Genomic DNA, 15665 nt, shown 5'->3' with positions numbered 1-15665 from the left:
AATTAAAAAAAAAAAAAAAAATACTGACAAGTGCTTATAAACATAAGAATTTTTGTGCATTGTCGCGCACACAAAAAAAAATTTGTAACGTTCAGATATGAATGAAGTGGTTACATTTTCATTTTAAGCATAACATTCTGCTCATTATCAAACTGAGGCAAGATCTAACCCTCTCTTTCCTTCTCTTTTATGATCTAATTAAAAATGTGCAGTAGAATAGTACTGATCATGATAACAGTATTCTTTCATTTGTATGTGTTGATGAATTGTGACTAGGGGTAGTGTAGAGTCGACTCAGTTTACCAAAAAGTCAGTGGGAATAAAATATTGTGTTTTTTATTTATACCTTCAGGCACACATCATACAATCGTGCCGTGCAGTTCATAAACCATTAAATCAGCAAATACTTTCAATCAATGCATTTAAGCTGCCCAGAATCATGTCCACCTGAGTAATCAAGTTTGAGTGTCAGAGCAAATTCCTCTATCATATGATACCCGAATAATGTCCTATGCTTCTTTTTTAAATCTTGATTTAAATGTTCTTTTTCCTGTTCAGTTTCACTCAAAAGACACTACATTGACTTCAGTTCTGATTGTTTCATGTTGATTCAAATGGATATACCTTTTCTTGATCAGTTTCACTCAAAATGACATTACTTTAGTTGTGAAGTATTCATGCAATGATTTCTTGCTGTTATGTTTTTGATTGATCAATTTTGTTCTGTTTCTGGTGATACATTTTCAACACAGTTTGTTCAGAGTTATTACCTGAGCATGTTAAATACTGTCAAAGACAAACAGGGAAGTCAACATTTGTGGCTCTCAAAAACAAGATATATATTTGTAAGGGTAATCTTCAGCATAGAAACTTTCATATGAAACCATTTTGGATAAATGGGTGTCTCTCTTTGGCTAGTTATGACATCTCATAGTTATATTTCATTGCTGCTATGATTAATTTTCTTCTCTTTCAGGCTATTTAATCGTTGCATTGATCTAATAATGCATTCTTTGGTGTGAACTTCTAAGTTTGTCAATAATCCAAGTTTATTGTTTCCCATCACTTTTTTATGGTTTCTCACTAAATTATCGTTTAGCCCACTAACCTCAAGGCATAATAATGGTTAAAATAGAATTTCTTATACCCCAGAAATGCAGTTCTGTAGCACCTTGAAATACATGCAGTTGAATTTCACACTTTAGAAATTACCATAATAAATCTTTTTTCATTATCAAATTTGAATGGTCAGAAACTAAGATAAATATTACTTTTTGCAAATTTCATTTCTTTGATTACAGTGCCTTTGTTTCTGATCAAGAATGTGCTACTGTTACATCATTTGTGTATTATACTATCTGTAAATCTCTTAATGTTGCAGTTGGGGATTGCAGATTCTGATCATTGTGAATTATTATTTTTATGATAATATTGTAATAATTATTTCACATCTTTCTTCCAGAGCAGTAAATGAAGAATATCTTCTGAAACAAGGAAAAGAGAGGGATGAGATCCATGACAAGTGCTCCTCAATGTTCTTTTGGATTACTAATGAAGAGTGCATGTCACTGCAATCTGAAGCCATCTTCAACACCAATAACTGCATTAGAGCATGATGTAGGAACTGTGCTCAAATTAAGAGCTGGTGTCACACTCACTGATGAAACTGTTGCTAACATTTGCAGGTATCACAAACTTCATTTGGGGCATTACTTTGAGAAAAAATATACGAAGTGCTGCAACATCTTTTTGAAGCACAAAAAGAAAGTAGAGGGTGATCGTGCTATCAAGTTAGACATGGCCGAGATGCTAAAGCAGAAGGGCTACCATGTTGTTCCTGGCTGGAAGCTTTGCGTCACTGTGAAGCAGCTGCCAAGAAGTTAGAAGATCCAAGTGAAACAGAAGAAAGTGACAATCAAGACCTTGAAAATGAGTCGCAAATTGAGCAAAAGAGAGAGAAACTGAATGACAGTCTAATGATGTTTGATATAAAAACCGGTAGAATGCAGAAGCGCACAAAAATCAATATTGTCAGAGAGAAATTAGAAAGAAGCTATGAAATGCAAGTAGAGGCAGCTGCCAAAGTCCTTAACATCTCTAGCCCTGAATTAGGAAGCCCTATTAGCAGCCAAACGAGTCAAACGGATTTAGTGGCACAGGCAAAAGATCATGATCGTTTGTTGGATGCAATGAAGGCCAAACTTGAGAATAAAGAAATGAAAACCAGTGAGAGGATCCAGTTGATGACTTTAGCTCCGGAATGTTGGTCTCAAAAAGAGGTGCCTGAATATTTCAATGTCTCTGAATATATAGTATGTGAAGCACGGCAACTGAAAAAGGATCGAGGTATTCTTTCATTGCCACAGAAGAAGAAGGGGAGAGGTCTCTCAAAAGAGGTTATCAATTCTGTCTTGGCTTTCTATGAGGACGATGAATTTTCACGGTTAATGCCTGGAGGGAAAGATTTTGTGAGCATTGGTAACAAAGTTCATGTCCAGAAACGGCTCCTATTATGCAATCTTAAGGAGCTTTATGTAGCTTACAAAGAAAGTTATGCTGAACACAAAATAGGTCTTTCAAAGTTCTGTGAGCTCCATCCAAAATGGTGTGTCACCGTCTTGACATCAGGTTCTCATTCAGTTTGTGTTTGCACCCACCATCAAAACAGCAAATTGCTTGTTGACTGCTTTGTTTCAGCTGTCAAGACTCTGCTCAGAAGGAAAGCTGAAGAATTCAGAGATGAGAGTGCTGCTAATGTATCAACTGAAAGTCCAAATTTTAATATCACTTACAAAGATTTGATGGCCTTGATAGTTTGCGACACCAATAGTCTTGAATGTATGGTCCACTGTTGTCCTAAATGGCCAGGTTTCCCTGCTTTAGAGAAGTATATCAGAGATAAATTTACTGAATTGGAAATTGACAGTGAGATGTCATATAGTCAGTGGGAGAGTGTGGATAGGACAATGCTACGGACACAGATGGCTGATGTAGATGACTTCATAGAGATATTGGTATACAATGTTGATAATCTAATGACCCATTCCTTCACAGCAAAGAGCCAAGCTCAGTATCTAAAAAAGAGAAGAAATAACTGAGACGGAATGTATCCTTCTCCTAGACTTTGCGGAAAATTATCACTACGTGATGCAAGATGAGATCCAGGGATATCACTGGAACAAAGACCAGTGTACCATGCATCCAGTGGTAATTTATTACAAAGACAACAATGGCAAACTTCAACAGATCTCATTATGCATCATTTCAGATGACCTTGAGCATGACACCTGCAAAGAATGGTGATGTTGTACATCAAAGAGAAATTTCCCTGGATCAAGAGCGTAGAGTACTTCAGCAATGGTTGCACTGGCCAATATAAAAACTTCAAAGCATTTCTTAACCTTTGCCATCACTCATCAGATTTTGGAATTGATGCAACTTGGCCATTTTTTGCAATTAGCCATGGCAAATCACCCTGTGATGGAATTGGTGGGGCTGTCAAACGCAAAGTTCTCCGTGCCAGCTTGCAAAGGCCAATAAAAGACCAAATACTTACCTTTCATGCTGTTGCAGACTTTTGCAGATCATCGATCACTTGTATCATGTTTCTAAAGATCGACAAAGAAGACATGGTTTCAGTTCGAGAGAAACTTCAAATGAGATAAACTGGGAGATACTGTGCCTGGTATATCACTATTTCAAACCAACTTCTCAGTTTACTATTCAGGGCAAGCAATTGAGTGCTGACACAACGATCTTTATTGACCATTCTTTCCTGGACATGCCTGCGCCGCTAGATGAAACTCTGGAGTTGCTCAAATGCAATGACTACGTTACTTGCCTTTTTGATGGATATTGGTGGTTAGCATTGATTGAGAGTGTCAACAGGGAAGAGAAAGATCTTACTTGCAAGTTCCTGCATCCACATGGACCATCACATAAATTCCACTGGCCAACTAATAGGAATCGAGGCTATATTCCACTGAGCAAGGTCGTTATGAAAGTGCAGACCCCAAGTATTTCAGTGAATGGTAGAACATATTATGACCTTCACCTTCACCGAGGTGAACGATTTATATGACCTTCACCGAGGTGCGCGACTTGACACACAAAAATAAACCGCCTCTTAATCACCTGCTAACGCACGCGTCACTGTAACGTCCAATGACAACAACAACAACCTTCTCACTCGACCTGCCTTTATATCACTATCTCAATCCCTTCTCTTGCGCATGCGCCTGTAGATTCCTGACAACCTCGAGACTTCCGCTTATAAAAACCCAAGTTTTGTTGTCGCGCATGCCTATACAAGGCACAAACACGAGGGTGTTTGTTGTGTTGGTAAGTACTACACTCCCCCCTGATCTGATGATCACATAGAGTGCACTCCGGGGGTGGCCTCTTAGTTCGTTGGCTTCTGCGAAGGGTGGTATTTACACTCTCAGATTCAGGTTCTGGTTCTGTGCAAGGTTCTGATCCTGCCTGATCAGACGAACTACAACTACCACTCTCTTGCTCGGTGACCTCACTCATTAGCAGCTCATCATCTGATGATTCATCGCTCTCTGTAGTTGTAGGATGTACTTCACTAGCCGGGCGAAGATCGCGCACATGGCGTGGGGTTCCATCAACAAGGACCGACTGCTGGCTGACCACTCCAGATATTCATCCTCGCTTGAACTTGATAGTGCACCGGTTTCCAGGGGGTCTAACCCAAACTGGATCCCCTACCTTGTATTTGTTATGACTCTCCTCGTCGATTGGTTGGACAGTGTCAATGCCCTTTATCCAAACACGATATTTGTGTATGGCATTGGCCGATGCTGTTGTTAGTGTCTTCCCATCCTTTGGTGTGATGTTATACCAATACGTGGCCTCCGTAATGGTGCATTGCTTTCTGGCAGCAATTCTCTTGATGCTGCGATGGCTCCTCTCAGCAATGCCATTCCCTGATGGCACATGAGCACATCGCAGTCGTAGTCGGACACCCCACTCATTCAACAACTGCCGAACTTGGTGGCTACAAAAAGCAGCATCGTTGTCCGTCAATATCTTTTCCGGCGCACCTCACTCAGAAAAGATAGATGACAGTTGGCGGACAACATTCGCTGAGTCCTGCCTGGTCATTTGCCGCCACACCGCAAAACGAGTGGGTCCACAGTCGATAAGGGTTAGAAAGGGCTTACCACTGTAATGGGTAATATCCATCGCTAATCGTTGCCACACATGCTCAACTTCCAATCGTCCCCTTCTGCCATTGCTCAGGTGCAGGATCGATAGACTGGCATGCCTCACAGTGCTTGATGATCTGCCTGACATCCGCCCTTGTCACTGCCGGGTCCACACGCCTCGCAAAATACAAAGTTCTTTTGATACCTGGATGTCCACTCTGCACATGAATTCTTTGTATTTGGCATGAGCTAATCATGCCAACTGCGCAAGATCGAGCAGTGAACTCAACGCCTGTCTTCACAGCTTCATACCATTTGTGAGGCACACGAGTTAGTTGGTCTGCACGATTACAGTGTGATGCCACGAGCGTTACACTCACCGACAGGTCATATTCTGATACCAGACTCTTCAGGGTGTTTAGCCTCCGCCGGATTAACATCTCACTGGCTGCCTTAGTACGGACTCTTGTTCGTCCCGAGAGAGTGTCGGACACCCAGTGGTAGACGCAGAGAGAATCTGTGTACAAGTGTAACTTCTTCGACTGCCATTGCAGTGCCAGATTTAAACCCTTCACAACAGCATCCAGTTCCGCCAGGTTGATGTGTTGAGCATCATTCACGGGTCGCAGCCAACATGCGTCTTCAATTACATTTCCACGTTGCTCCAATAACACTCCCAATGCCAAAGAACTAGTGTCAACCCACACATTCACAGTGTCCCCATCGACACACCATTCTCCACGGGCAGGATCCTCCTTGTTAACTCTCTCTAGGGTTTCTGTCGTCATCAGAGTTAGAAGAGCATCATCAGATACATCATCCCAACCTGTAGTTACTAAACTTGCCCTGCGTTTGATGACGCCCACAGCTGCTCGGAGCCAGCCACACGCTGGTAAGTGACCAATAAGTTTCCCACACAAGGAAAAAATAGTCCGCCGCGTAATAACATCAGGGATGGTTGGAATCTCACTGCCACGCCTCCATCGTAAGGTACCGTCTTTCCCGCAAACGTCCAATCCTAATACCCGTGCTCCATCTCTCAGACGTTCGGGATCCTTGCACTCCAACCCGAATTGAGCTAACTTTTCTGACGTGCGACGCAGATTGTACGTCTTCATTGACATACACATCATCAATATAGGCCGATATTGCGTCCTCAGTGGTCTTTTCCTGGGACAACACTGCATTTACGATGGTCTTCATGATTTGCGGTGCCACATTCAGCCCAAAGCCAAGTCGAGTAAGGCAGTATCTCTGACCCTGGAACCACACTGTCTGGAACGGCCACAATGTCTCATCCACTCGCACCTGCAAATAAGCCTTCCGCAAGTCTACTATAGACACATTGGAGCCCTTCTGGCGCCATTCTCTCAGCTTGCTGGCGCACACGTGAGCATCGGCAGTGTACGTCTCAATGTATCTATTGAGTTCACGATAGTCCAGCACCGGACAAACTTTTGATTTGTTATGCTGGACTACAGCCATTAAGAGAATCAGACCCTTGGGTGGTCCCAGCTTGTTGGGGTAGGGGATCAGCCATCCATCCTGGATCCATGCCTCAAGTTCCTTCTCGTAATCATTACGGGCCTCGTCGGGTATCGAGTACTCTACAATGCTATTCTTGAGTTCGGTTGGCACCCTTCCTTCTGTCCACTTCCACGATGCAGTCCATGCTTTTTGGTGAGGGTCGTAGTCCACCTTAAAATCAGGCCGATCAATGTGAACTGCAGCACACACTGGGGTTTCCAAAAATCACACAGTCCCATCTCTTCCGATAACCACTCCCCCCAGTGCCTTAATAGCATCATATCCCAACAGTACATCGAATCCCAGCAAATCCCCTCGCATCACCAGCACATTAATGTTTGCGGCCACACCAGAGTCTGTGTGGACTTTGACAGTTCCGGCTCCACAGCAAGCTTGCATATTGCCACCTATTGTGGTTACTTTGATGTTCTGCTTTGTCCAGTTTCGACACAACTTGGCACTCATGATGGTGTGTGAGCACCCGGAGTCGAGAAGAGCTGAACAAAGCACTTGGTCCACGTACACATTTATTGTCGGTTGCGCCTCAATTAAATCTTGTCCGGGGAACAAGGCGGCGCTGACGGCCTGCCCCCTGATGCATTTCCCGCACAATTTTGGGATAAATGTCCATAGCTACCACATTGGAAACAGCGCGGGCGCCCCCGCCCCTTGTTAGTACAATTTCTTGCGATATGGCCTCGCTGGCTACAGCAGAAACATCTCCCATTGGTCGTGGGTCTCAAACTGAGACTCTTTTCAGCATTAGTCTTGGCTGCCTGCACCATCATTACAACCGGTTCCCTCAGGTCCTCCTCATCTCTGATAATGGCTCGAGCGCGTTCTAACAAATGTTCCATGGGCATTACAGATATGCTGGTGGAAGCCCTCAACAGTTCCTTAACATGGGTGGGAAGGCCGGCCACAAACGCATACGCCAGTGTTTGCTCTGACACTCCATTGCCAAATAGAACTGCAAGTTTCTTCAGCTCCGCGAAGAAGACATCCACAGTTTCTCCTGGCACGAGCTTCCTAGTGGCAAATGTTTCGTAGGCCGTACAGGGATCCATGGCAAATGCCTTGTATAAAGCATTTTTTATACAGGTAATATCAGCCTTCTCCACAGCACTCAGTTGCTGATATACACTTAGGGCGCCTCCAGCCAATCTTAGGGGAATCACAGTATGCACCCCCTTTACTTCACAGAGGTTGCAGGTCAGCTCAACCCTTTCGACCCAGTCGACAACAGAAGTGGATCCGTCGAATTCGGGTATCAGTTTTAAATCAAACTTTGCCCCAGCCATAGTTGTCCAGGAAAAGAGACAAAATGAAATAGCCGAAATAGCTTATGACCTTCACCTTCACCGAGGTGAACGATTTATATGACCTTCACCGAGGTGTGCGACTTGACACACAAAAATAAACCGCCTCTTAATCACCTGCTAACGCACGCGTCACTGTAACGTCCAATGACAACAACAACAACAACAACCTTCTCACTCGACCTGCCTTTATACCACTATCTCAATCCCTTCTCTTGCGCATGCAGATTCCTGACAACCTCGAGACTTCTGCTTATAAAAACCCAAGTTTTGTTGTCGCGCATGCCTATACAAGGCACAAACACGAGGGCGTTTGTTGTGTTGGTAAGTACTACACATATTTCATCACCGAGGAGGAGAAAAATAAGATTCAGAACTATTTTCACAGTTTAAGTCGATAGTTGGAGTTATAACAAATGTCTGTTTTATATTTGTTTGACAGTTTTTCTTACGATAAATTAGATTATGCAGCAGTCTTTTATTTTCGACTATTTTTTGTCCATTTTGACTGAAGTAGGGGTCCATATCCTTTTATATGATGTAATTTGATATTATATCATGAAAATGGGCTCTAATGGGTCGATCGAAGTCCTTTTCCAGCTCTAGATATTGATCATAACTTAAGATTAGATTGTTGCCAAATTCACCAAAAAATCCTTAAATTTTTATAAAAATGCCAATTTTGAGGCTTTAGTGTCTGGAAATGTCAAATATGCCGAAAGGTTTTATTTGATTCTTGTAATTTCCAACCCAAAGTCACTTTAAAAATCCAAAGGAGAAGTCTGGCAAAGCACCACAGTTATGTTTTTTTCTCAACAAAATATCACCCCAAACAAGCTCTAAAAAAGTGCTGCGGCATCACCTAAAATGGTAAAAATAAGGTACTTCCTCTCATTTGCCATCTTTCTAACCATGATTTTTGGATTCCTTGCCCTCAAAACCTTACCTGTGTGAATATTTAGCTCCAGAGCTTTATTTTTTGCAACAAAAATGCAAACTTTGTAAAACGCCGGGGGGTCGAAAATTCTACGTCATGAGATAGCAATTTTTGATTTCCAGGCCAAAACCGACTGTGAAAAAAATATGTTCCTCAAATCCAACTGGGCTGAAATTGCAGATTTCTCTTAGTTTTAACCAAAAGTTTGTATGGTGTAAATATGAAAAAAATCCAAGAGGGGGTGTGTCGGGGCTGGATGAATTGGACTGGAATAACCCTTAAGTAAGAAAACTAATATTAAGATACCGAGTGCGAATGTGGGGTAGGGAGGGAGCGCAAAAGAGAAATTATTCTGTGATGAAACTCCTCCAACTCCCCTATCCCTTTCATGATTCATTTGAAGTCCGAGCCTTCATGGCAGAATTAACATTTTCAGTTTTTAGAGAGAACATGTCATGAGGAAGGAAAGAGAAAAAAAACGATAGGAAAAGAGAAAATTAAAAAGAAAGAGAAATCAAATCCAATAAAATAAAAAAAAAGCTAGTAAATCTGATATCCCGACCATTTTTATTAATGTTTTTTTAAAGGGAGGTGGTGTTGGATCAACACTATTGGGGAGCCAAAAAATAAAATAGTTTTTTTTTTTTTTTTTTTTTTTTTTTTTTACTCTTCAAAATCATGGTAAAAACTGATGATCCCCCAAAATAACATTAAGACTGGCATAAATTCTTGAAAGAAAACTAATGCATTGATTGCAAGTGATTACATAACTTGCAAACAAAAGGATTCTCCAACAACAGAATTGTACTTTTTTTTTTTTTAATTTTATAAATTTTAAAAATTATTTTTTGTTAAAGTTCTATTTAAGCAACAAAATAGTTATTTTTAGTAATGTTTGTTTAAATAATAAAAAAACTTTAAATACACAAAAATAAATGTTATCCATAGATATTTAGCTATAATACAGTTCTTCAGTGTGACTAGACCAAATCCAGAATCATGTCAACAACCACAGAGTTCATAGCTTTATCCAATAGGCCATGATATCTAACCATGTTTTATACAAACATTGATGGCAACTTCTATAGTGCTCGATTTGTTTCCATTTACGAAGAGCATTGCATTATGCAAGCGATATTAAGGAGAATGGTTAGCTTTTATATAGTCATCCACAAACAGGTTATTTCATTGTATCAAAACTCTTCAGTATGGTTAGACCAGCACTAATCCCAAGATTCCACCAACAACCATATTTATATATTCCCATGGTACTGAGTTTGATATTCAGCCAATCAAGTTCTTTGTTATTCATGATAAATGGGTGTATGATTAACAGTTTGACTGGCTGAATAGCAAACCCAGTACCATGAGAATATATAAAAAAACATGAAGCAATACCGATTTTATTTCAATAGCCTGACGAATCCACACAAGGATGAAACGAGGAAAATTCCGTGTAGCTTAATTGCCATATATGTTTTCAAAAATTACAACTAAGCTCTACTTGCATGTCGAGTAGTACCAAAGTAAATAATGAAAATTACATAAAATAATATACATTAGTGCTGGGATTATTAATTCGAATCGAGAACTAGAAAAATTGTGACTTTTTGGAGTATCAGAAAACTTTGTATTTTCCAATGCAAAAAAAAAAAAAAATCCTTTTGTCTTTCTTATTTGATTCTGTTTAAAAACAATTTTTCTATGTTGTAACAACTAGTAATAAAAAAAATAAATATTTTTTTGATTTTAAACAACCAGTAAAAATATAAATCATCTCCCACAAGAGTATTATTACGTTTAAGAAAATATCTGCATATTCAACGTGTTCACAGTAATTAGGAAAAATTACTCTGTAGTTAAATATTTAGAGATTTATAAAGAATCGGAATCGGGAAAGGTATTGGAATCATTCCATCATTTATATATATGTGTACGCGTGTAAGTATAACTGGCTTCATACATGTTCTTTCAATGAAATAAAATTTTATTTGGTACTTGTATAGTTTAATCAACACATTAAAAAATAAAAAATATCGAAAAAATGTTATATTGTACGTATCCGTTTTGAATTGAAGATCTTTGAAAAAAAAATTTTCACTTAATTTGACCAAGTAATTTTTTTTTTACAGCGGAAAAAGGTTTTTATGAGAGTGTGTTGAAGGCAGACATCTTGCATTTTTTCTTAATTCTTGTTTGGAGTTTAGAAACGTCATGGGAGATAATTCCAGTTAAAGCGCTGGCACTCCCTCCCCATCTTTAATAATAGCTGTTCTTCCTAAAAATCAAACCTTTTGATCGGTATCATAAATTTTTTTTGCTGTAAAACAAAAAACTACCTGATGAAATTAAGTGAAAATGTTTTTTTCAAAGAACTTCATTCCATAACGGATACGTACAATTTAAACATTTTTTTTTCGATATTTTCATTTTTTAATGCCTTGACAAGTGCCAATTTTTTTTTTTTTTTTAAAAGATGGCGGTAAGAGAGAAGAGACTGACCTTTTCCGGGGTAAGGCATTTCATATTTGTGGACTTCATGACGTGCGTCAGATATTCTTGCAGTTCAGAAATATTCGTGTTCACGACAACTTTGTTCTCCCACTCAAACTCTGCCCACATCTGACGGAACTCTGTGTCCGTGCAAGACGCTGGCATGATGTAATCCATGATGTCAATGTGAATGTCGTTCAGTACCACACAGTTGCGGTCACTTTGCGCACCGGTCACATCATAAACTGGAAATTTATATGAAAAAAATAATAAAAGTTTTATATGAAAAAAATAAAAATAAAAATTTTTTTTTTTTTAATTGAACCAAATGTTCATTTAAAAAATGTTTAAACATATTTCAAGTCAGCTTTTGTATTTATTAGTACAGAACTAATTATCTATTCAGTATTATATTGTATTTATTATATAATACTGATTTCAAGAGTTATAAAAAAAAAAAAAAATATCAAAAAAAATGACTTGGGTGCCATCAGCTAGAATCAAAACCAAAACATTTTGTGCTTCAGTGACATCTCCTACCAATATAGCTATCAAGAGATAGGTAAGATTTAATCTTGAACTAGCCTGAGTGCTCGGCGTTGTCCGAATATTTAGATGTGTGTTTTTGAGAAAAAGAAATTAAAAAAAAAAAAAAAAAAAGAAAAGAAAAAGTAAAAAAGGTGGTAGTAGGCAGGCAAGCTTGAACCCGTACCGCAAAGGAGGAAAAGAATGTGAAAAAAAAAAAGTGACGTCTTTGCCGTTGCATCCATCGCCAAACCGAAAGCGGCAAAGGTATGACTTTCAAAAATATTGGCGAAAAAAACGAACCCTCCTTGTAGAAAAGGGCCCAGTTGTAATGCTTTAAGCCAATTTTTCAATATTTGTCGTCCGAAGGGTCAAGCTTTTAAAACGATACCATTCTCATGAAAATCCATCACCTCTGTCATAAGGTTTAAGCAGACATACATACATTTAAACAGACAGGTGAGATTTATATCATAGACTAGCGGTTGTGCCCGGCTTTGCCTGGGTGTTTTTGAGGTATGTGTTTGGGGGGGGGGGTAGATTGAAACAAAATGGAAACTAAATAATAAGCGAAGTAATAACCCTGTTTAAATATCAAAAAAAGATGTTAAACTTGTTGCAAACAATAGGAAATACAAACAAAAAAAAACAGTGGAATACATTTTGGGAGAGAGGTAGGCTCGAACCGAAGCCTTGAGGTTAATAGTCTGATGACTAAGCATGACACCAGGAATGCAGGTACTTGAGAACAGCCAAAAATAAACGTTTTAAAAACGCAGGTGGTTGAATGTCAACATATGGTTTTCTAGGTCAAATAGTAGTTGTAGTAGAGAAAACGAGGAGCGAGGGTCGAAACCGGTCAGCTGGCTCCCCAATTTTTTTTTTCTTTCCTCTCCTGCTACCCCTTCATTCCCACCTTTTTGGAGAGAAGATATATATATATTTGTACATAGACAAATTTACTTTTAATCATGAATCATAAAAGTCTTCCTTTCCTAATTGCAATATTTAAATTTTGTATCTCTAAAAACATCATGATATATATATATATATATATACACACACACATACATACATACACACTAGCAAAAGTACCAGTCGTTGACTGGGTTCAAAAACAGCCTACAGAAAATGAACTCTGATCTATGAAAGTATGATAGGTTATGAAAAGGAAGGGTTGTAAAGAGATAGCTTCGAATGTGGGGGTATTAAAACCAAAGCAAAATATGATGAAAGTAAAAATAAAATAGATAAACCCCATAATTTATTATACCATACCTGTTCACACTGAAACACTCATCACATTCTGTGGATCTATATTAAAAAACCTTGTTAAATTTTGTGACATATTTCCATTCTATGGAGGTCAGGTGCGAACGAACACCACATAATTTTATTATATCATATTTCTTCAAACTGAAACATAATTATCAAAGTATATTTACGCAGAGAGATATGAAAAGTCTTTAAAGTCTTTGTGCCTATTTCCATTCTATGGAGGCCAGGCGCGAACGCAGACCCCACAATTTCATTATATCAGCTCTATTTAAATTAAAACATATTTATCAAAGTATTATTATGTACATCTATATCAAAAACACTTGTAAACGTTTTTTTAAATTTTTTATTTCCATACTTTGTGGGCCAGGCGTCAACGCAGCCCCCACAATTTTAATGAATCATCATTATGCCAGATCAAGCATACCCATTCCTGTGCCTCGATACATCTTCTATCATTATACGTGATCAGTTTTCTATAATAGTCAACCATATAGGAGCCTATTCGTGACCAGACACACACACACACGTTCAGCTTTATATTATATATATATATATATATATATATATATATAAGGTTGTCTTTGCATGAAAAAAAAAATAATGGGTTGAAAGTGAAAAGTCTTACCTATGTTTCCAAAGATGATACCATTCTCAGTCGAGGCAACTTTCACGTTGCCTTTTATGTTGCAAAAATCATGTGGCGCCATTGTCACAGGCTGCGGCTTCTCTACAAGTTTCAAATCACCTGCAAATAAATTGCAATAATTAGCACATCACAATGAAATACATGATATATAAAAAAATTAAAAAGACAATGTATGAAAGACAGTTTCGTTTAGACAAACTATTTATAAACGTCAATTTTTCCCCCTACTGGCTTTTTAACTGCTTATTTACACACACAGGAAGCTTTATTTTTGGAATGACTCTTGTATATTCAATTCGCTATTGACAATTGTCATCTACTGCAATCTGATTGGCTAAGTATTTTGGCATCTTCTAGCGGTATACTGACTGAAGATGTCGACGAAACATCGGGTTCAGCACAGGTTGTAAACTGCACCAGTATCGAATAACTTTATCTTTTTGTACAATCGTCTGCATGTTTTATTAATGAACAATCAAAATCTGGCTAGGGAGAGATGGAAACAACTCAAACAGATCACCCCTAACATGGAGCAAAGAACCCCCCCCCCTCCTCCACTACGAATAATGCGTTCCACCTAATCAAAAGACACCCCACCATAAACATCTTAACGTTACGCTACACAAGTTGTTCTTACCGAGCGTGGCCAATTCTAGAGTGAGATTCTGCAGAGTGTCGGCTGTTTGGTTCACGACAAGAACATCTAGCACAATGTCGTATTGGTTCACGTTCACATAAGCTTCGGCATAAACAGGATCCGAGAAGCCAGTCAACTGGGTCACCTGAAACAGCAAAGCAAAAACAATAAATAACAATCTTTGTCATTGGTATTCAGAGTTAACCTATCATGTTATAATGGAGACATGGTGTCTGTCCGAGAAAGAGAAACAGAACATTTTTAGTAGATACTTGTATGAGTAAAGTTCCATTTTTAATTTGTTTTGTGTTCAGATTTTGTTGATAATTTTTTTCGATTATGACTGGGGACATTTTAGTTATTTGTGTGTTATCTTGCGATTCCAAGATTGTATACTCCGGAAAGTTTGTGTTTTCATCTTCATCACTTTCTGGATGGGGTATTTTTTTTGGAAGCCATAGAATATTTTTTTTTTTTTTTTTTCATCATCCTTGCTCCCGACCCTCCTCGGAGCCCTAAATTGGGAGATGGTTGGAGGGGGGGGGCCCATTCGCCCAAGCATCTCAGGAATACAATGATGATATACTCAAACAGTAAGTATAGCTGCTGATGTTTTTTTTTTTCATTTCCTCGGACCCAGCAAGGTATAGAAAGGGTTACTTGTCAATAGCATCAGTTTTCACCATCTGATTGGCCCTTGCCATCGCCTTCTAATGATAGTGTGTGTGTGTGTGTGTGCGTGTTTTTTTTATAAGTGTAATGTGTTTGTATTTCTCTTTTTTGTGGGGGTTTACTATTATTAGGGACTGTCATGACTAGCCGGTTGATCGGGTCGAGCCTGCCCGACCGCCCGCCTAGTCGAAGTAAGGGCTAAAGTAGAGTGTTGCTAACTCACGCCCACTTGGTTCCGAGGTCATAAGGTGCTCAGCCACCAGGATCCCGTTCTAAGGCATTACGGGTCGCCACCTATGGCCAACAGGTGGCCCCATTGAGGGACTTTTACTCTCTGCAGGGGGGCAGTCGGTGTATTCTGATACTCCACCAACATGGTCAGGGAGTGGGGAAGGGAAATAAAATAAAAAGGAGAGGGAGTTTTGTTTTTGGTTTTGCAGAACAAAATTAAGTTTTA

At 39.1% G+C, this 15665-nt stretch overlaps 1 protein-coding gene across 2 annotated transcripts in view; it reads right to left on the bottom strand.

Annotated features, from left to right (window-relative positions):
* The window catches only part of LOC145263210 (coatomer subunit beta-like), a 116346-nt gene that overhangs the window by 22362 nt on the left and 78319 nt on the right, over positions 1-15665 (bottom strand). For both annotated transcript variants that reach the window (XM_080120285.1, XM_080120286.1), the window contains 3 exons: positions 14537-14681; positions 13879-13998; positions 11457-11692 (listed from right to left, as the gene is read on the bottom strand). In XM_080120285.1, the coding sequence (XP_079976411.1) occupies positions 11457-11692; positions 13879-13998; positions 14537-14681 (501 nt within the window). The remainder of the gene's footprint in view (positions 1-11456; positions 11693-13878; positions 13999-14536; positions 14682-15665) is intronic.

Source organism: Euprymna scolopes, chromosome 38 (assembly GCF_053919585.1).
Source record: "Euprymna scolopes isolate OS-2025 chromosome 38, ASM5391958v1, whole genome shotgun sequence".
NCBI classification, from domain to species: domain Eukaryota; kingdom Metazoa; phylum Mollusca; class Cephalopoda; order Sepiida; family Sepiolidae; genus Euprymna; species Euprymna scolopes.
The sequence above is the reverse complement of the archived record's forward strand: the minus strand, read 5'-3'. Positions and strand labels throughout refer to the sequence as shown.